This window comes from Anopheles moucheti, chromosome 2 (assembly GCF_943734755.1).
Source record: "Anopheles moucheti chromosome 2, idAnoMoucSN_F20_07, whole genome shotgun sequence".
NCBI lineage: Eukaryota > Metazoa > Arthropoda > Insecta > Diptera > Culicidae > Anopheles > Anopheles moucheti.
The window spans coordinates 72,341,257-72,363,856 of NC_069140.1; the positions used below are offsets into that span (position 1 = coordinate 72,341,257).

The 22,600-nt window shown below is 44.9% G+C and overlaps 1 protein-coding gene across 1 annotated transcript in view; it reads right to left on the minus strand.

Annotated features, from left to right (window-relative positions):
- The window catches only part of LOC128309439 (A disintegrin and metalloproteinase with thrombospondin motifs 1), a 90,882-nt gene that overhangs the window by 13,765 nt on the left and 54,517 nt on the right, over nt 1-22,600 (minus strand). The window contains exons 5-6 of the mRNA XM_053045825.1: nt 14,819-14,954; nt 14,476-14,741 (exon numbers count right to left, since the gene is read on the minus strand). Coding sequence (XP_052901785.1) covers nt 14,476-14,741; nt 14,819-14,954 — 402 coding nt within the window. The remainder of the gene's footprint in view (nt 1-14,475; nt 14,742-14,818; nt 14,955-22,600) is intronic.

Below are 22,600 nucleotides of genomic sequence, written 5' to 3' on the forward strand. Positions count from 1 at the left end.
GAGAACTCTGACTTGCATATTGAACTTCCCTATAAACTTTCGATTTGCCGATTGTGGCATTAGAATGACCCTGGGCACTGAGTCGTCCGGGAACTCTTGTTGTTGCTTGTTAATGTTATAGAGACTTCAAGCTGAACAGCTACATAAAATTCTGCCGTGAACCATTTTAAAGTCATTAAAAAAGAGAAGGGTGTGGACGATCTAAATTAATGTGGACTGACAGACGAAGACGTTAGACTGTTCTAAAGAACATTTGAAATGGGCCACGGCTTAACAAGTAGGTAATTAAGATTATTTTTACTACTCTGATTATATAAGTCATATCAAGGGATGTTCTTTATTGCATAAAACATTGACTTTATTGCGTCATCTCCATGCTACGGAAATGTATGAAGGCCATCCCACCCAGGCAAACAAACTACTCGTGACGACAATTGCCAATTACCGATGCTTTGCAACAATCCGCACGACTATCTTTCCAATGCCCGCCGTCCCGTCGCTGTAAAAAACCACAATGCGAAACGAACCACCGATGTCAAGTTTGTCAACGGGCAGAAGTGCGGTGAAAGTAAAGGCTTGCCTGCACATTATCGAACCGATAAACATATGCTCCCGGTTGTGTCATTTCCTAGCGGGCCTTCGTTGGCGGTTTGCTCTCCGCATCATCAGCCAGCGGCAATGGCGGAAGCGCCACCGGTTCGGAGGTAATGAAGCAATGGATGTGTAATTTCTCTGCCCTTCCGAAGGTCGTTCGGTCGCAATGCAAACGAGTTCCGTGTGGCATAAGTAGACACATTGTGTCAGCCAAAAGGCAGGAAAAAGTGTACGGATTGAACCTATTTCCGATCGTATCTTGGTTTCGGTGTGCTCCCAGTTGGACGTGTCCACGGGGCTTACTTATCGACAACTTGTTGCCCACCGTACGCCATTTAGGGAAACCGTTTCGCAGCCCGCTGCCCGTGCGACGGTCGGACGGTTGGCTGTGTTTTATGAATGGACTCATTAGCATACGAAACACCTTCTTGCCCGCTTGCCGTTAGGTGAGTGGGCAACAGGGGATGAGGAGTGGGTTCAAAAGGAGCTCCTTAAAACCTTTTTGCCATGGTTCGCGCGTGGAACAGGTGTGCACATGCATGACACTTTTGAGTAGATATTTTTGGCGTTCTCACCATCGCGAGCACACGCACACACATGGGGGGGCACATGGGTACGCACAACACCGAACCACGGTTTGGTGGAGTAGCGCTGGTTTCTTGGGATGTACGAATATGACGTGTTTCTTATTCGACTCGCACTAGCACACTATCTAGGCGGTCGGGGGGGTGCCGGTTGACCTTCAGTGGACGTGGTTTCCGATAGATGGTAATTTTTTATCTACCCAACAACGAAATTTAGCCGTGCTTCTTTTTTCCCTCATCTTTTCCGTTCGCGAGGTGAATGAAACGAAGTCACCATCCGCCACCGCCCATAAATCGAAATCGGCCCCGGCACGGACACGGCAGAACACGGCGAGTAGCGTAGGAAAAGCAAACGATAGAAAAATAAAGAAAACAAATCAAAAGGGCAATAAAAGTTCTTTCGACAACACGCGCATTAAAAACGGTTCCTTACAGCACGTGCGGAGGTGGTAGTAGTACCGATATGGGAAACACAATCTTTATTTTATCGGATTGAAGGTAGCTGTTATGTGAAGAGAGAGAGAGGGAGAGAAAGAAAATGCTGGAAACACATAAATGCTTCTTATTGCAAATGAAACGGATAAACTGTGCCCGTGTGAATGTATGGAGTTTTGTGAATGAAAATTAAAGCACATTCCCAGACAGTGTTCTACGCAAATCGGTCGTAAAAGCGAATAAAAAGTTCGTGTGATTCAAATGGCATTTAAATCATTTTCTGACCGCAAACATTGTTGCACACTGGGGAAGTTTTGCAGCGTTACTATCAATTGCTTGCATCACGCAGGCTGTGCTTAAAATAAGGTTTCCATGAGATCTTGAGCTCAACGGGAGGTCCTGTTGGTACGCGGCACAGATGACTGTTGCCGTTTTTTTAATCAGTTCTATTTAAGTACACAAATTGGTTCCAAGAAAACTTTTACTTCCAACCTTAATGCAGCGTTGAATGGTCACGAAAGATGGATGTACGTGATTCTGTCTCGCCAATGGGCTAGATCATACTTCATGTTCGAGTGTTTAAACCTTAAGACGGCATCTGTCAAATAATTCAGATACCAGATTGAATGGAATGAAAAGATTCTTAATGTTTGTAGCACTTTTACAATTTAACAATGACATAAGGGAAACTTTTAACTTGAAAGTTTAAAATTCATGTTAAACATTTGACATGTAAAAGTGGGGATAATTACTTTAATTTAATTACTTTAAAGGTAAAGAGTAGTTGTACAGCTCGGGATTAATTTCACATGGTTGGAGCTTCTCTCCTCGGCAGTATGTAAATCACTATCAATCTCGTCTTCGTTATCTCTTTTTTTAGCAACTTTTAACAATATTGTTACTGGAAGGTTATCGTTATTTCAAAATTTCTTTACCATCATGTCTGTAGGTAATTAAAGTTATACCTAAGAAAATCATTAAAATAAATCATCATTAAATCAAATTGAATCATTCAAATGATTCAAAATAACTTTTTTTATTTAAAAATAGTTTGTTCAAATAAACCTTAAGAGTATGTTGACCTGTACAGTAATTAAAATAATTATGAAAGATTATTCAAAGATTGTTAAATATATTTTCTTATCTTCGACACAAAAAAAAGATTACTAGTAAAAGTGTTAGTCGCCATGACTCGTTTGTAACTAAAACTTAATAAATCATGCAAAACGGTAAAAATAATCAGGGTTAGCCATTAATTAATGGCTAAAGTCAAACCAAGAATCCAAACCGATACTGACAATCATATGAGTGACACATTAGATGTATAGAAAAAATCAAAAACAAATGAAAGCATTTTATCCTAAACTATTCGCTAAAAGACGCGATAAAAGAAATAGATCGAAAAAGATAAAAAAGATATAATTTTAATTTCCACGATTTCAAATTCCATTGCGTAGAATAGTTTTTTTAAATAACAAATTAAAAATTACAACTTATTAGTTCAATATTTGATGCTGTAGAGTAGTTATAGACCAACTGTCAGCAAACGTAAAAACGTGTATAGAAAAACCAGTCGAAGGTATGATCGATCCCAATATTCGTTTATGTTCACTGGTTTCTAGTAGTATTTTTTGTAGTTGTCAACGTTTCGTTAATTTCGTACATCTAAAAAGCTTTTTTTTATAAAAGCACCAAAGCATCACTGCCTTCCAGCTGTGTGTGTGTAATAAATTAGGCTACACACAGAAAAAAAAAGCTCCGAGTATCACCTTGTGACGAAAAAAAAAGCCGCATCGCACCATTCGCGGAAGAAAGCATTAACGAAACCTTCCTCAACGTCGCGAAGGGATGCTGGATCGGTAATGGACGTGGTTCATAATTTGCTTTCCACCTCATCGGCTTCCCAACAAAGCACGAACCGTGTTTGTCGTCGTCATCGGTGTATTAAAAAGTATACGGCCATCTCCACCACCACTAGCGTGACCGTACTTCACCAACTCACTTTCCAGAACGATCGGACGTGTGGTTTGATCAACGCCAGACGAATGGGCGGGCCCTGCAAGCATACGACGACAACGGCTACGATGTCGAGGCGTACCCAAATTTACGACCTATTCTCACGACATTTAGCGCTTATTGATAATTTATAGTTATCCGCTTATTTTAACCCACCGAATCGAACGCGTACGCGGACTGGGCTGGGCGAAGAGCAGCTTCCAGCAGTCCCAGGTGGTCAAGTCTGCACCAGCGGCCAGCGAGTGGATCGTCAGACGATAATCTTCCGGTCCATATTATTCTTTTGCTTGTTAAATCAAAATTGGGGAAGTTTCGCCGTGAGTTTTTGTTGGGAATTTCCTATGATCTTACAATTAGTGAGTTACTGTAGAATTCGAAGAAAATTAAAAAAACATGACGTAATTTCTACCAATTTTTGACAATATTCACAGCGAATAGTAGTATTTTTTATCAACGAAAGGTTTTTCTTAAATTTGAAACCCAAGTCCCAATAACTTGCCTCCCTGGTGGCCATTGACCACCCTATCGGTGTGTGAACTGTGCGATACTCAAACGTACACAAACACCCGTACGTATTCTTCGACTGACATCATCGGAGTCGGGTTCTTATTTGGTTGTACGCTTGTCAGACTTAAGATTAAGCTACGCTATCACGAGAACCAAAATAATAAAAAAACAGCTCCCTGCGCACCTGGCCACCGCAACCGGCAACCAAATGGCGCGAGCACGTCTTTGAAATTCTACGCCCCTTTTGTTGCCCAACCCATTCCAGGGCGCAGAGCGTAGAACTTTGCCACAGTTCTATCGTACCCGGTACGCTATCTGCGTGGATTTTATCTATTTGTCGGTCAGTGTCAGCCGAATCATTTAGCCGATGTTTCGCCTGCTAGCTTCTTGATCTTGATTCTCGTTGAGGATTTGAATAGCGTTGGACGTCAAAATAAGCCACCTGTTTCAACCATCCAAAAATTCACGCATCAGGTTGAACGGTACAAAGGCAACATAAAAAAAAAATAGAGGAACAACCCTGTATGCGTGTACGGATGCGTTTGATCGGAACGTGATGCGAGAGTTGATTGTGCGATAGTACGTTTGTTTGTTTGTTTGTGTGGGGTATGTATGTTTGCTTTGCAGCCGTTCGGTTGAACGATGTATTTTGCATGGCATCTTAACCCGGCTATGACAAAGTAGAAGCATTCATCAGCACAGACACCCAACCGTACCGAAAGAATATTTAAACACCACATACACAAAAAAAAACCGCAAATGAAGGAAAGGGTGAATGATGGTGAATCAATTTGCATATTCACATTAATTATACGGCTCGAAATCGATTAATGAAGCAGGATCATAAAAAGTGGATAGTTCGGATATCATTTGCGGGAAGGAAAAAAAAGAAGGAAGAGCGAAGCGAACTAGTTCCAGGACGAAAACAAAACAAAGCAAAAGGCAACGGCTCTTGCGTGTGTTTTTTTTTCTCTTGCGATCAGATTAACGGACCTTTCGAAAAAGCTATCAGCCAAGAGATAGTCGGAAGCAGATCAAGAACATTTCAATGCAAAAAAAAGCACACACACACACTCAAACCCTCCACCCAACTGGGAAGGGTGCATTCTTGACGCGTTGCCCTGTCCTGGGTCCTGGCTGGGTACACAATACAAAGGCACCATAAAATTGGCAACATAATTTGGAACGGAAATCGAGCGGAATTTTCCGTGCGGTCAAGCTAATGATGGGCTGTTTTATCAAATAGAAAATGGGTTCGCGAAAAAATTTTCGCCAAAACCCGACCATAAATTCCATCCGAGCCTAACGAGCCCGCTAATATGGAAGGTGTTGAACGGTTACGCGGTTGTAACCGCGAGAATAATTAACTTCCGGCTAAGAGAACCTCGATCCTCTCGTGATCGTGAACACCTATGGGCACAATGAACTTCCCCGGCAGTGGTGGATCAATTAGCAAAAATAAACTTTACAGCCGGGCCGAGCGTTGGCAAAAATGGCGAAAAAAAAGAAGGTGTGAAGAGAAGATCTGAAGGGGATGATGAAGTGTTGCTGTGTTCCTTGGCCGTAGCGATGGCACGAAGGAGCTCCTTCGCAAACAGAAGACAAAAACACAACTTACACTGCACATTGGCATCAAAGATGGATGTGACCGCACCACTTGATGGTTACTTCCGTGCCATTTTGCTGTCCGCCCGGTGTTGTAAAGCGAACCGAAGAACAACCACAGCGAGAGCCATTGTCTTAACGCGTCGAGATGGTGCGCACACAAGAATGACACTATCGGTGTGTGCCCATTATTCTGCATTATTTTCCACCGAATGGTCCACCCGTCGGTTCTGAATGTTCGCCGAAGAGGTAAGTGTTTATGGTACCGCTTTAAACAATCAACAGGCTGCTTGAGACGATGGTCGAAAAAGGGCACGCGAGTGGGTTCACTTCACGCGGGACGGGGGGGATTTCTGTTTGTTTGGCACTTGCATCGGTTGGCTGGCTGCACAGGGTCAATGGAAAATCTCACCGAAAAATTGTCAAACAACGCAATACACCGCCGAACACGCACTTCTATTGTGCTTCTATGGGGGGATCCATTAGCGGATAGTCTTTCGGTAACAATTGGATACTAATTCAATTGTGTAAGAAGAAAAAAACAACAACACATCCCACCTTTTGCGATGGTTCATGTAACACAAACTGTGCATAGGAAAAAGGAGCCAGGTTGGACGACCAGCAAAGGGGGGGGGGGGGGGGGGGGGGAACGAAATTAATTCATTCGTTTGGTCGTGTTTTCCCGCTCAGAACATCTTCATCTAACAAAGTAACGAAAATTTTCTGCGCTAAATCGTTCACTTTTGCGTGTGCACCGAAACAAAAGACTTGCGCGAAATACGGAAGCGACGAACCCGACGGTACCCGATGTGGGAGCCAAATATTGTGCGATAGATGAGTTGCTTTACTTACAACGCTTGCGATACTCGGGTAGTGTTCTAATGCTTATGCCGCCGAACAGTGCGAGAAGTCACCCGGAGCGGATGGAGCAGCTTTATAATCGCCCCATAAACATAACATTTCCTTTTTACACAAATCCGTTTTAATAGGGTATTTTATGAATTATACCTAAATAAGTAGCAAAACAACAAAAAAATGATGTTTCTGGTTGTGGAAAACAAACAAATTAGCCTCGCTCCTTTACGGCCAGCTAGTTTACGAGCAACGGAAGTAAACCGACCGTGCTTCCGCGTTTTGGAAACTTTTGATTTGGAGCGATTCTGCTTATCAAACGCGGTAGCATAAAGCGTTTATCTTACTGGCTGGTACGGCCGTAACGAGTGATGATAAAGAATTCCCACCGAATTGGGATTTAGCGGCCGGAAGGGGGAAGGGGTCGAAATTAAATCTTTTATTAATTAATGTGCAACGGAGGATTGGTTTTCGTTATCGCTTTAACCGCTGACAGCACGATTGCAGCTGCGATTCGTAGTCCGATCACTAACCTAATCGCGAACCGCACCGGTCCACCATATCGGATCGGTTCAGTGTTTGGCGGGAAAAGGGGGGGGGGAGGGGGGGGGGGTTGGCCCAACTAATCCGTCGGTATGCTAATCGGTTTTCGGGGTGCTCATAAAAATGTATCCTGCTTTACGATCGAAACACAAACATTTGATGCGAAATTGGTTCCACTGCACGCCATTACGAGCCAGGTTGCACACACACGCGGCGTGCAGGGATTCGTGAGACGGGCAGCATAGAAATGGGCAAAAGATGCGAAACGATCGATTTGATTTGCGATACTATCGAACGTTCGGCACACAGTATCAGTGATGGCGCTAATGTCCAGATAAATCACACCGTCCGTAATGTGTTCTGTGTCACATGCCATCGAATATGTATGCTTTTAGCGCAACAAATTTTCGATCGCGGTTTGAGTTTTAAAAATCCATAGAAAAATAGATATTAAAGTAAATGTTTTACTAAAACTGAAGCGCGAGTTTCATTCATGGGCAATTTTGTCAATTAAAACATGCAACAAATTGTCGGCTGTGTAAAACATATTTTACTAATTTATGGCGTTTCTAGCAAATGTCAAAACATGCTGCGTTTGTTCTCCAACTCGCTGACCTTTAAGATTTCGGATTGTAGTGTTTGCATGTCCGAAGCGATCGATCCATGTTCCCATGGTGGATACAATAACATTTTACAACTGTAAAAATGTCAGAATTGACCAATCAAGCTGTGTCGGAGCCGTATAACAAAACCAAACGATCCCTCGATCCCAGTATCAGGCAATAGGGTGACAATAAAATGGTACTACGACGAGCCAGAGAACGATGCATGTATGGTGCACCCTTCTGCACTGAACCAGTGCAATAAATTGGCGAATGACGGTTGCTATTCTGTAGCCCCCGGGTAAAGGTCACATTGCACAACCCTTTGGCTGAGCAGGGGTGGTACCGATCGTACCGTTATCGGGGGCCGGTTGTGTGCTGGGGGCTCACTGCATCCGGTTGCCGTACGGGTGCTTGCAAAATGGGACAACCGGAACTGCCATTTCCCGACGCTCGCCCCCCCATTAAGGGTGCACAGCATTTCACACTTTCGATAATTTGCGCACGGCTATCGCTGGCGAGAGTAGTTATGATATTGTCTCAAGGGGACACGCTTGAAGCGTGTAGCGCCTGAAGTGGCACTCGGGTATCCGTGCGCTCAAGGACATGACGAAGCACTCGGTTTTGTAACGTTCGATCGCCTAATCATCGTATCGCATTCGCTTCGTGCACTTTCGCGACGAAATCACTTCTGCCGGTGATTGTGCGGGTTTGATAGAAAGGAACCCCTTTTTTTCATATGGCGATAAAAGAAACGAACTTCAAAGACAGAAGAAACCCATTTATTGATGTCCAGCGTTCATTGAATTGCATCACTTTCCAGTGGAATCGAACACCATTAAAAGATGCTTTTAAAAGCAAACCTGTTGCATTACATCTTCTGCAAAAGTCGCATTCAAAATAAACACTCACACACACACACACACACTTACACTAAAAATCTTAATTGAATCAACAATCGATACCGTTGTGCATGTGGGTCGCCGAAGCACCTTCCACAAGGGGTCCACCTCACTAATTAGTGAGCAGCAGCCGGCAAAGGTCAATATGGGTAATCGGCCTGGTATTCGAGCGTTCGTCACGATGCTCGCGTTGCGACACGTTAATGTTGGCGATGGTTTGGCGTGCGCGTTGGTGTGGACACACACACCGACACCATCGTCAGGCTGAAAGGGCTTGTGGTAGGTTTGTGGTGCCCTTTTACGAAATGCGAAATGGCTGGACGATGGCCGGTTTTGTTTTTATTTTCTATCAGTACCAGTACCGCGGGATCTCAGTGTAGAATCGGGTCAATATTTAAAAGCATTCTTTTGTGTGTTTGTGAAAGCTCAATTTGCTTTAATTTAGTTATTATCTAGAAATTCAGGACAAACGCAATATGATTTGTTAATATTTTTTTAAATTGCTTAAATACTTCATGAATGAAGTTCAGAATAAAATTGTGGCAACCCAAATGATCAAAATTCGAATTTCGATGAATCTGATTCAGATTAAACAATCCTCAGAGATTCTTGAATTCTCAGACATTCTAAAATTCTCAAATATTTAAGAATCCTCATAGCTCCATCTTTTAAAATGCATGCATCTTTGGCAGACTCCACACCAAAAATCATATGAATAAGCTTCTCAAAAGCATAAATCATCATGAATTAAGCATAATACTGATCAGAACGCTTTCCAAACATGAAAATTCAACCCCAAGAAATAAGAAAACCCCATTTGGCCCAGCGTCGTAATAAAATGTGTTCCGATTTATATCATTCCATCGCGTGATTTGTCAACGACGCAGTGTTGTTGCCAATTGCTCGTGCGACACGCGAAGGAGTGTCCATCTTACCGAAGCGAATAATTGTTGATAATTTCAGGCAATTACCACCTTAAACGTTTCGACAGGTTGGTGCAATTAAGATGTTGTTAGCAGCGTGCCACGATTTGCTGGATGGTGAATAAATGCTACAGATAAAACCACTACTCCTCTTCGTTCGCAGTTCGCTGCACAGCTGTGTATTATTCTCCACAAACCGGAAGTGTAATTAGTGTTTACATCTCAAACTAACTATTTTTAGGTAGATGAGGTTCTCTGTTCGATAAGGATAACTTCAATGCTCGACTTCTAACATGGATAGTTTAACGAAATAACTCATTTGGAAAACGTTGACCACAAGCATCATTTGGTTTAATGCATCGAATCACCCGCAAAACCCTCTTCAACGACTCCTAGACATCGTTGGTAACGAACACATTAAGGATGGATTTTTGTGCTTGCAAATTGCATTCGATTGCAACATTTCAATCGTCCAGTGGTGAATTCGCGATCCAAACTCTTCCATGCAGGCCGCGTCTGGCGCAATCATCTCAATTCAATGCCACTCGATCCCATTACGGGGACAGCCGAACCGCAAGCGCACACAGCCTCACACACGGCAACTTAAACGATCCAATCTTGGACATCACCGTCCATCCGTCCTCGGACGCATCTCGGCAATACGTTAGCTCTTCGCGATCGCTGACGAACCATCAATCAAGTTGCGCTGTCCTAAAAGCTGTCGCCGATCCATGTGTCGTATGTCGTGTAGTGCACGTTGTAGCTCACACATCACACGATCGCGACTGCAGAAGTCACCATCGTGCGGTAGTTGTTGGTTTTGGAACAGCCGCCGGTTTCCGTTGCAACTCGGGTGCACACTGATGCACCCAAGACATGGGAATTCAATGCGCTTCTGTGAGTGGTACCTGGTGGAGGATTACTGAGCAAACACGTGCTTGCAGGGAAGATGTGCCGTGTGGCTTTTGTACAAGATCTGTTTGCTCATTATCGATAGTTTTGTTTGACAAAGACGGGTTTTGAAGGTTGTGGGATGTATGGGTTCGGGCTCTTAAGGTGGGTATCAAACCGTACGGAAACAGTGTTGTTGCGTTTGACCTTGTGTGCATGTGAGTAACAGTCTTGAAAACGTATTTATCAAGCGATATTCACAAAATGCCGATGAAACGGCGGTGGTAAAAGTTGCGACACCCTTTTTTGTAGATACACTTTTCGATTCTAAAATGATGCCTGATGAGTGAGTGACCAACCGCACCCGATTATCTAACCCTTCAACATATCTACCATCTGGTAGATGGCCATAATGACGACATTCTAAGTCATCCGCCGGACGACGCGGTTCTCCGGTGGTGATGTGTTTCTTTTTTCTTGCTCTTTTGCGTGATTTTAGTCCCAAAACTACGCCGACGACGATCACTCATACACACACACACCTGCGCAGCCAGCAGATAAAACCCCCTACAACCGGTCGGTTTCAGTCCGATTAAGATAAAAGCACGTACACAGCGACGAGGCGGCGGCTGAACGCTGGACGTGGCAGAACTAGACAAACGGGTATGCTAATTTGCACTTGGACCACAATCGACCGGCCAGCCAACCGGTCGTCAGCCGGACCGTTGCCGGACTCCAGCATCTTCGCGGACATCTTCACCCGCAACGACAAACACATACACACACGCACACACACACACAAGGGTGAAGACGGCCAGCACAACACGTCGAAGACGAAAGTCATAAAACTGTAGTTTATGTCTGCTGATGATTTCGCATTCGCGTGAAACTCCCAACTGTGGTAGATGATGTGGTTCGGTGGATGCGACAGGACGGCAGTCGAACGAGAACCCTGGCGGGGCAAATATTTGTGGATCAGGTGGATCAGTACCGGCTGATTCCTGGGTCTGTTTGTTGCTGACCGACCAAAAAGAAAAAAAGAAGCTTCACCCCATTTTCTGATTCACCATCGAAATAGCGAAGAAGTCACTTGGTTGGGTGAGCTCCCGAGGCGGTTTTGAGCAACTCATGCCAATTGCCAGGTAACATCGGGATGGGCGATTGTCCTTGAAAAAGGACCATTTTCAAAAGGACACGAAGCAAAAACAGATCACTCTTCGTTGCATCACCTGCAGAGGATGCAAACAGACATCTAGATCCGCGCGTTGCGAAGATCTCGTGAAAGGCCCAAATGATGGACAGGGGACCGTTCGGGTTTTCGGTTAAAGGTTACTACCATCGACGACTCCGGTCCCGGGTACCTTGTGCAGCGTGACGAAATTTTATCTTCGCATGACATTTTACTTTTCGAAAGGGAGTGTCGATCCCGGCGTCCTCATTGAGCCGTCGCTGTCGCATGTGTGTCGAATTGGGGGGAGGTCAAAGGCGAATCGTGTGCTCTTTTTTTTCTTGATCGTAATCCAAAGCACGCCAATGCCTTTGCAAGCATTGTAACAAAGTGTTTCATTTTTACAAGGGTGGAATCATGAATCGAACATCTTGCAAACCGATGACAACTTCAACAACTTGTCCGAGGTGTCTCTTGATGATTCATCTGAAGTTTGACACGAAGCCACCTCAATGGAACTTGAGCCTTCTGTGTCTAGCTGGGGAGGAGGGAAAAAACTTCGCATTCATTTCCATTTCAAACGTCGGAAAACGGTCACCATACGGCACGATGCACTTGCGCGAAACAAAAAAAACAATAACATGTACGCGTGTGGTCTGCACCGATCTTGCGCCGACAGTCTTATAGCGTTTCGCGCAAAGAGCCACAGAGCCCCCCGTTTAACCTTGACATGAACCTCATCAGCCAGTTCCGAACCTTCGCGGAGCTCTGCGACTGTCATACGCATGTCATCGCCGGTGCTGCAGGTGTTGATTAATTGTAAATGGTTGCCATTAGTGTCAGATCGCTGCAACTGCCGCCAATGACACAGATACACCGCGACCCGGACGGATCCGGCATGCGTGGGCATTCTTAAAGTAGAGCGAGTGCTAATAAAATACTAAATAAATAAAAATTACTAAACATACAAAACGCACACATACGCACCGCTGGATAGTTTCCCGGTGGGGAGCCGGAGTCCTTCGATGGTCGTCCAGCACACGCAGTCGGTGGTGACAGGCATTAATGGATCATAAGAGCCACTGGGCTATATTTATTCGCCACTAAATAGTTGCTTGGAATTGTGCAATAAGACATAAAAAAAAAGAAGGGCTAAGTCTGCCCCTGAACAGATGAGTCTATTGCCGATTCGGATCAATCGTAAGGCCCCCGCGCTGTAACACTCAGTGGGGATGGGATTCTTTTCGTTTTTTCGCAAGACGCAACACTATGAGAACTGTCACGTCAAGATCCGCTTTGGAAGATTAATTTTAGCAAAACAGTCCATCGGTTGACCATTAATCAAACGGCAAAGGCCCGAAGTGATGATTGAGCTCAATCATCGACGATCCGTTTGGAAATTGGACAAACAGATAAATATCAAACCGACGAGCAAGAACAAATGCTTCCTTTCACCGTTCGAAAAGGCGGTAAACTTGTGAGATTCACCGTAAGCTAATTTAAATGGAAAAGGTGAAGGACTGCGTCATGATTAGGCTGGTAAGTAAAATAGATCATGCACATAATTCTTTTAAACTTTTTTTTCGCACATGATTCGCTTTTTGTCTGTCAATCAAGGTGCTCTAACAGTTAGATTCGTGATATGTTTTTTTTTCACTTAAATTCACAACGATTAGCTGTGAAGTCCATCAAAGCTCCTCCTGCAGTTTCCTTTCTGTCACTCTGTGACACCTTTTCAAACGTCGCCTGCTGTAGACTGTGGACCAAAATTGGTTACGCTCTTGCACCTTCGGTCAGTGTTGCAGTTCTAGACGCAACAAAGCCAGTTGACCCAGTGCCGGTGGCAACGAATTTAGCCGTCGGACGGATAGATTAATCGTTCAAGATGACTTACCACCACCGGCTGCTCGCAGTCATCAGTGCTACACTCAAGCATCATCACGGCCGTACGCAACGGAGTGCGTTGGAAGACATCATTTCGCTATTTGCGGACACCGTGGCATAGGTGGATAGGTGCTAGAGGATTTAGCTTTGATGGATGTATCAACCACTGCACGGTCTCGGTTCATCTTTCCTCCCTGTGGTCAGATTGACCAAATTGACAAACCCGGCTTGGGCACATCTTCTTCGCGCCTCCAGCGTCCAGTCTCGATTGCGCAAGAATATCGCACGGCTGGGACGGTATAAATGGTTTATTTTAGGGGGAAACTACCGCAATGCTGGCTATTTTGGGAAAAGAATTCTCAACCGCCCGGAGAAAAGGGTAAAAATGTCACGCCAAACGATCGTGTAAGGTTTAAATTAGGATGTCGTTGTTGGCTGATGCAAGTGGATGTGGATGCTACACGTAGCTTTCGTTTGTTAATTTGACGTGTGATTTGTTGCGCACGTTCGTGTCATCGTTTCGTGCTTACATCGTTAATTGGAGATTCCAACGGACAATAAAGCGTATGTGAGCTGGCAGCTTAAAGCAGCAGCATTGGATGCTCATTAGGTCTTTAGCTGTTAACGATGTGTTACGAAAGAATTGTTCTGTTTTGGTCAGAAATGATAAAAGAAGCAATGAATTAAAGAGTACTACTAGTAAGAGAAGAGTTTTAAAGCTTCCATTCTTGTATGGTGTGAAAATCGTAACACCAATGTCGAAAGATCTCCATATAAAAACTGTTCCGAGTGATCATTTGTTGCTCATAAAATAAAGATCAAATTGAAATTAATTCATCTTCGCAACTCAAAGAGTTCTTTCTCCCATCTGGCGGGTCCGAGTCATTTAAATGCAATTTGTGCATTGAATCCCCAGTTAAATTGACACTTAAATTTAAACGACGAAACCCTGGGAAACGGTGCACTCACCCGTGAGATAATGATGCCCGCGATGCTGATGCGAATTTTGGGACCCTTTAGTAACCGGTACCGCAGATCGACACCGTTCCAGAAGGACACGAAGTAGCGCTTGACCTGGACATTGTCACCACCGTGCAGCCGGTACCCGTCGTAGTCGACGATGACCAGTATCTCCGGATAGATGACCTGCTGGATGGCTCGCGCATTCTTGTAGTAGGCTTGCGGGCTCCGCTTGGCACGAAACCGTTTCTGCAGCCGGTCCGGTTCCATGAATGCTGCCATGGGAAGTGGGAAGAATGTGGAGAGGTTATTTTAATTACCACGGATCCCAGAGATGTGCGAAATACCATACCGTAATCACTAAACTGTTCGCTGTGCTCCTCCGGAGTTTTGCGCTTATAAATAACGTGATGAACACTTCCATCCTCCTCCTGGGAGATGTCGGTTGGCACTGGCTTTATCACTAGTTCATGACCTATACTACCCTCCTGCGTGGAAAAAAAGAGATAGAAAAACAAGAAATAGATTAAACAAAAACATAACTTTAACCTCACCGACCATTAGAAAGAAGGGAAACATTGGGTGAAGAACTGAGACGAAACACGTGTAAATCCTTTAGCATGTTTGCATCTATCCAACAAAAGTAACGGACGTTTAAATCCACCCGTCAGTGCGTATGCTCAATGGATTGCCCAATTTACAGATTACATCTCCGTCTCGTCGTTCAACTCCCCCACACGGACGAAGGACCACTCGACCAGAAGCAACACACAACCCGAAAAAAAAAACATAAAACCTCATAAAACAGTGATGCTTTTGAGCGAACTCACGCAAAGGTTAATGGACGCAAGGGCATTTGCTTGTTCGGGTGTGCGTGTGCAGCATCCGCCGAAAATGCCGTTTGGGTGCCCAAAAACGGTAAAGATGCACTCAAGTGGCTTTTGGCCTTTCGGGACCACGGAGAGACCAAATCGACGGGGAGCGAAAAACACGGGCGCCAACGGTGCGCGCATGTAACTTAAAACAAAGCGTACTGGCTCTTAAAGTTTGTCTCCCATTCGTACCATTAAACTGTCAAATGGTGTCGCAATCGTTTTGTTGGGGTCCGTTTTTCGTGTACTGCGCGATGGCAGTCAGCACACAAACAGGTGATGATGATGGGTTTTGATTTTGATACAAGAACATTATGCTAATTATGGTAAAGAAAATCCCTTTCCACGCGGGAAGACGCTTTGCTTAAACGTTTGGAATTTACCCCCAGAAACCGAAAATCGATCGGACACTCGAATCCTGTTGCTTTCCCTGTCACCCAAGGCAAGACCTTGAGACCCGTTCCAGTTGCATCTTAATTGGACATCTTCAACCCATTCACGTAATCCCGTTCCGAAACACCCGGGAGATGAGTGGTGTCGCGTCGTTTAGCGGTCCATTGCGATATCGAGAGCGGCATAATCCACCGCTCGCCTTGACCGCATTCGACCGAAATCGAACCTCATCGGTGACCTTCGGTGAATTGTCGACAGGCCGTACACGGGATGCAACCGAATAATGCTCTCGTCATAGGGCACTATCAAACGATCGCCGCTCAACACTTGTGGCAATATCCCACCCTCCCAGCTGTTGTGGACATCCAGCTCACCAAACCCGTGGGCGAGTTGGGAAATGTGGGCCGCGAGTGTTGCAGTGTCGAAGCTCGAAAAAAACCAACATGAAAATTAATAATTCGTGCAAGAAACAAGCTCATCCAGAACTTATATAACATCCCGCACCGGTGCGGTCATTGGGTCAGAAGACATGGGTTTGGCGGGTTGTTACTCCCAATACGGGGTTGTGTATCGGACATCAGCTGACCGTCCTTGCGCGGGTCCATTCGGTCGACCTGAATCCGGTCTGGCAGCTCCGGCGCAGCAGTCTGCAGCTTCTAACTCCAGACCGATGGCTTTTGTAAGGGACGAAGGTGTGAAAACGCGCCTGTCACCGGTAGCTGTTATGGAGCTGCGCGTCAAAGCGTCCGCTAGGGATTATCTAATGCGGTCAACAGATGGTGCGCAACAGCAACTAACAGGCACGTGCGCACAATAGCGGAGATGTAATGCGATGAATTTGAAATGCAATAAAAGCCTCGAGAGAATAGCATTGTGTAGTTTTTCCTTCTTCAGCAAATATTGTAAGATGTGCTAAGTGTTGCTGAGGCTAAATATTGCTCTTTGTTCCAGGATATACGAATGCCCTCCGAAGACATTCGTCTCCAAGTCCCAATGGGATGTTGTACTTGTACGATATACCTTCAAAGTTGGCTGAAAAACTACGAGAAATTGTGCAAAAACTTCACCCCAACATGATTGTGTAAGCGATTGATTGATGATTTCCAGCCGTACAATGTCCACCGTTTGCATCGACGCAACGTATCATTATTACCGTGAAACCCCTTCGGTTTCAGTTTTTGCCACGGTTCTTCGCGGTGGACAGGATACGTCTGGCAATCGAAGCAGGCGTTCCTTCTTCACCGGCGACCGGCGATCGCTATCGTCCGCACAATCCGCACAAGGTGATGATGGATCGCCATCGATCGTGCACATCGTACGATTAACCATCAAAACCCGCACAGAACGACGTCCCAAAGGTTACGATGCGATGCGATGATAAGCTGGCGCAAAGCGTTTTATGACCGATCATTTGCTAAACTGATGCCCGGCTGGATGTCGGATTTTGGGTTCCGCGGCAGACAAAATGGGTTCATAAACTACTTGCCAGTGGTACAAGTGGAGCCATCCCACCGCATGTTCGAGTGTTCGGGCATAAAATGAACCATAAAAATAAGCTTCTCCCATGTGCAGGTTGTACACAAAAAACCGGCAATTAAATGATCTTTCGGTGTTGGGCCGAGGCATGCACGGGGCGGCCCATCTGATTAGCAATCAACTATCAGGAAGATTGCTTAATGATGATTAAATTTGTTATTATTCTGATTAAATCAGTGATCAAAGAATCTGTAGGGCTGTACTCAAAGCTGGATACACGATGTAGAAGAATTGTCTTCCTCGGAAAGGAAGTGTTGTTTTGATTCAGTCGCAGGACGACTATGCTGTCGTAAAGACACTTCCTGGCCACGTCACTACGCTACATTAACCACACTGAGCGAGTAGGTATCGTAAAAGGTTGCCAATCAACAGTTGATTAGTGACTTCATCTGCTTTTCTTGGCTTTGTTCGGTCAATCCGTAAGGTATTGACAGCTTCCTAGGATTGTCTATTTTCCCACAATCGATTGTTCGCAACAAACAGTCTGATCGTTGATGACTATCTGTCTGGTCACGATTGTGCATCCTTGTTTGGAGTCTGTATATCACCAGTTGTCTTTATGTACTGCCTTTATCAAGTGCTTCTGAATGCTTCTAAAGCGAAGTTCCTGATGAAGAAACTGTAAAGATTCATTAAAATCGCTTCATCTTCTAGAATCATCACACACCCTGCATGCAAATACTTTGATTTATGTGTTTTTAAACATATTTTACTGTGACGGCAAAAAAAATGAACGGATCTTTTTACAAAAGGTTAACACGCGTATCGCTACGTAATTCCTTCATAATCTTCCAGCACATTGCACCCTTCTTGTGAGCGACGACTCACCCGCCGCAGAGCCGGACGATCAGCGTGCAGTAATGTGCATCGTGACCATATTTCAAATTAAACCACGCGCCGGCCAGCGTACGTCCGAATGAAAGTGAAACCAACACGCTTAGTGGCCGGTAAGGGTCGCGAATCTCATCCGCACGCTTTACACTGTGGTAAATCACGAGCAAACAACAACAACAAAAAACAAAAGAGAAAGGCCATCAGGTTTAGTTGTCCCATCTTCATGCGATGCGAGACAGTGCCGAGAGAAGGGAAAGTGTGTATCCGTTGCGGTTGGGAAACGGCCCAGCACGCCATCACGGAGCCGGAGACCTTGAACTCTGGCGCGATATTAACCCATAAAGGTTGATCGGCGCACTAGCCGCACGATCCGGGCAGATGTCCAGACCACTGGAACGATCGCGACGAACCTCCCGTGCCTGAAACTATCTCGCTGTGGACAGGTAGTTATGATGGAGTTGAAGTTGATAACGATCTGGTATATGTGCATCAGCTTTTCCGTGGTGTGCTTTTAAAACCCTTAACAGCGACGATCATTCCATTGTTCAGCAGCATATTTGGAAATGTATCCATTGGCGTCATAAAATTGGAACGCTTCAATCCGGTGAATAACTCGCGTGGAATTCAACACACCGTGCGCATACGTGTGGTATCTCCCGCAATACCCTCAGGCGATCGCTAATGATACCAGGTCACTATCACCGATCAGCGGTCGGAACCGTTGGGGGTCTCCCCAATTTTGCCCATGAACGGTCGACCAACCCGGGGCGACAGTTCCAAAACAGAAAATTATGTAAGACATGTCGAACAAAACAACCTTCCTCCGGTGGACCGTGTCCCACTGCCTGTTCTCCGCACAGTCTCTTCTCAACCACAGACACACGCTCTAGGGCGAGGTGGATAAGATTGTCCCAAACGGTGACCGGGTCAGCAGATGGTGGTTTTTGGCACGTCAACGATCCCCGAAACCATTATCATCAATCGATCGTCAAACCCGATAGATTGTCGCGTGATTGCGAAAGTTTGAGATTTTGACGAAACGCTTATGATTATGTATCATTTATTTTTTTTTTTGGTGATAAACTGGACCCCCCTGGGCGAAACTGGGTCGAACGGTGTGGAGGGGAATTTTATCAACTTCCCTCCCCCTGCGGGGGCTGAGCGTTTCGGGGAATGCAGCTGCTGCAGGGTGTGCTGCAGTTCCTCTGGGACTGGGTCAGGTTTAGGGGTTTTCCACCTTGCGTGGAATCTTGAAACCGTCACAACATACGCCACCGTCACGCAAGACTGCATTCGTTACGCAAAATCGTTGATACGCTACAGAAAGATACCACCGCCGTAACATAACTCTCGCGGTGGCATGGAATGATTTTCCTTTTATCATGCTACAAAACGAACCGCTTTTAAGCGAGTATTTGTTAATGCTATCACATAAATAAACTCCCCCCGATTACGAGAGATTAATCCGAGAGGTTAAGCTTTAACGTTAGATTATCACACCATTAAGAGTTGAACGCATTCGAACGATTCGCTATAGGTTATCATATAGCACTCATAAATAGTTTACGAGCTACTTTACCAGATACAGGGTGTCCCACAACAAATTGCATCATGGACGAAACGCTCTATAACATTACCAATGGGGAATTTTATTTCAAAAATTTGAGTAGAAGTAGTATAGACATAGTCATTGTGTTATTTAGAATGTTATATGACCGATGATAAGAGAAACAATGAAAATAAAGTGAAAAGAGTTAGTATAGCAATTAGCCACCGGATCTACAGTTGCCTCTGTTTCCTCTGAAGAAGCAACACGAGGGCCCTACGATCTTCAGACAAGATCTCGTTTGGTGACACTATTAAAATTTTTCCCGGAATGATACCAAACCGAGTTAAGTGCTCGTACTCAAGGACATGAACCTTCTAAGGTCACTAGAGCTAAGGCCCACCAATATCCTATGATGGTCAAAACTAAAGCAGACATGAAGAAAAAGTGAGTTTAAATCTAGAAGAAGCTGCAGCCAGATTATGTACAGAACCTCCTGAATGGAGTTAGGCGATAGGAGAAAGCGTATGTTTATAGTATACAGGATAGGTAAAATAAAAATGCCAAAAGCTAATTTAAGTGTTATACTTTAATGCTTGTGAAATTGAAAAGAATCCGTGAACAAGTTAATTTTTTACTGCATTTAAACTATGGGAAACCCATTGTGGCACCAAGGATTTAGGAATTCTTGTAATTCATTTTTGCCACTTATATGAATACAGGTGATAACCGAAAAGAGGACAATGATGTAATATAAAAGAATAGAAACTCAAAAATTAGTCCAGTTCCAGGAGCCTAGCTTCCGCTTCCTTGCACTATCTATTTCCTACTGAACTCTCCTACACCGAACGTGAAACGTTCCCAAAATACCCAACTAACCAAACCCAACTGTCACGCCTAACGCGCCTAATGTCAGTTCGAATTTCAGTTGCCCGTAACACCCATTAATCTGGCATAATTATGATAGGAAAGAATTGTGACAATTCACCACTTTTACGCATGTTCTACCACGTCGGGTGACATATTACCAACGATTTGCACACAATATTTCATCACTAACAAGTTAATTCAGTGGTATTATTTTCGATAAGTACAATTAGCAACGCGCTCGACAGTAGCGAAACGGAAGCTAAGGGTTGCAATCGATTAATCATCGCACAATCGGCGGTATGCTTGAAGAGCCCTACGATAACGATCGCTTCTGGGCTTGTGTGCATTCTTGCATTGTGCTCGCAGAGTTCACAATATGCACGGTTTAATCTTCCATCGGGCGGGGGCTTCCTCTTCCTGTCATGGGGCACAATGCCGGCACGGTGGAGTCAGCAGATCAATCGCTGCATGTTAACGACAGCAGCAGCGTTCTTTGATTTCTACTCAATGGAGAGGCGTTGAAAACGTCGCAAAAGTACTCAACGGGGAGGAATTCAAGCCGGCACACAGGCTAGTTGCGCAAAAGCGTCTTATGCACGACGCGCGATTCGGACGAAGGATCCTCCGGAACACTGTCGGTTGAGAGGAGGCGGCAGCAAACACCGCTACGGAATGCAGTTGACTCGCATCGATGAATGGGTAATTAATTAAACATTAGTCGTCGCACGAACGAACAAACGGCGGGAGTGTACGAAGCGACGAGCATAATCATCATGCTTCTGTGACGCAGTGTGTACTCCCAGGTGCGGTGAGACACACATCTCTGTTACGTACTCGAGGACAACTGGTGTCTGGTGCAGAATTAGTCATGCTGGTGTTGACGTGCAGTGTGGAGACGGTTGATAAGTGTGAAGTGCAACAATGCATAGCTGGTAACCATATCAAATGACGATTGCCTTAGAATTGTCATTTTGCGGACTTTACAGGCATGTTTTTGTGAGAATGTAGAGTATGATGTGAACTAAGGTTGTTACATTCATTCAACATAACTGAACAATTTGCTCAAGGATGTCGTTAGTCCGGCATCACATAAGGCTAATTATGAGCAATTTATTAATAGCATCACCGAATAGTGGTGAATTTTACACCTTACTATTTCGGTGACAATGAAACATGGTTTGGGTAAGCAGATTGCACCCATAACCGCTTTATTGCCATCCATATATACCGGTCTGAAAAAGCTTCTGGTGTTTACCACCAGCTGAAGCCATCCACAACAACTCTATTCTATCCCCTCTCCCGTGCATCAGTTCGCATCGTAGGAGGCTTGACCTTTCCCACGCTGTGGCTGTGGCTCTCGGTAGCACCGGAGCACGCGATCAAGTGCGTGAGAATCACTTTCGAACCGATCCTGGCGCCTTCACCGCAAGCAAAACCCAAACCCACTCTCGGATCGTCTGCCAGGCGAATGAGCATGTGCAAATCGGTGTGTGAGTTGCAACAGCCGCACGTTGAAATATGAGAAGACATGAAGACCATTCTACCCCGAAATCAAAAAAACCCGCGCTCAAGCAAATCGATTCCTGGGCCATTCCGAAAGACGACACCGTTGGGACGTCGTCGGGAGCGGGCTCGTGACATGATTCATTAGCCCGTGATTGAGTTCAACGGCGTGAGTGGAATATTATAATTGGCCAACCGCGGTGGTGGGCAGAATAATTTGCACAAGGATACGCTGGTGCGAAAATGTTAGCTCAATCAACTGTGGCAGATCAGCCACATGTGTGATCCATAATCGATGTAGATTGTGATCGGGAGAATAAATTCACAGCCGTTCCACGTTCTTAAGCGCCGTGCAGTGGTGATCAATCGTGATCAGGATATTGCAATCAGTATGCTCATGTTCCTTTTACCTTGTGTATGATCGTAGGGCAGATTTGTTCCCATCGTTGCTATAAACATATTTATAGCATTGCACTGTTCTTACACTTACAAGCTTGCGGAGTTACCTGAGCAAAGTAAAACCCTCTTATGTAAAAGCAAAGAATTGTCAAGTGCCCACCACCATAACTGGTCCACTTCC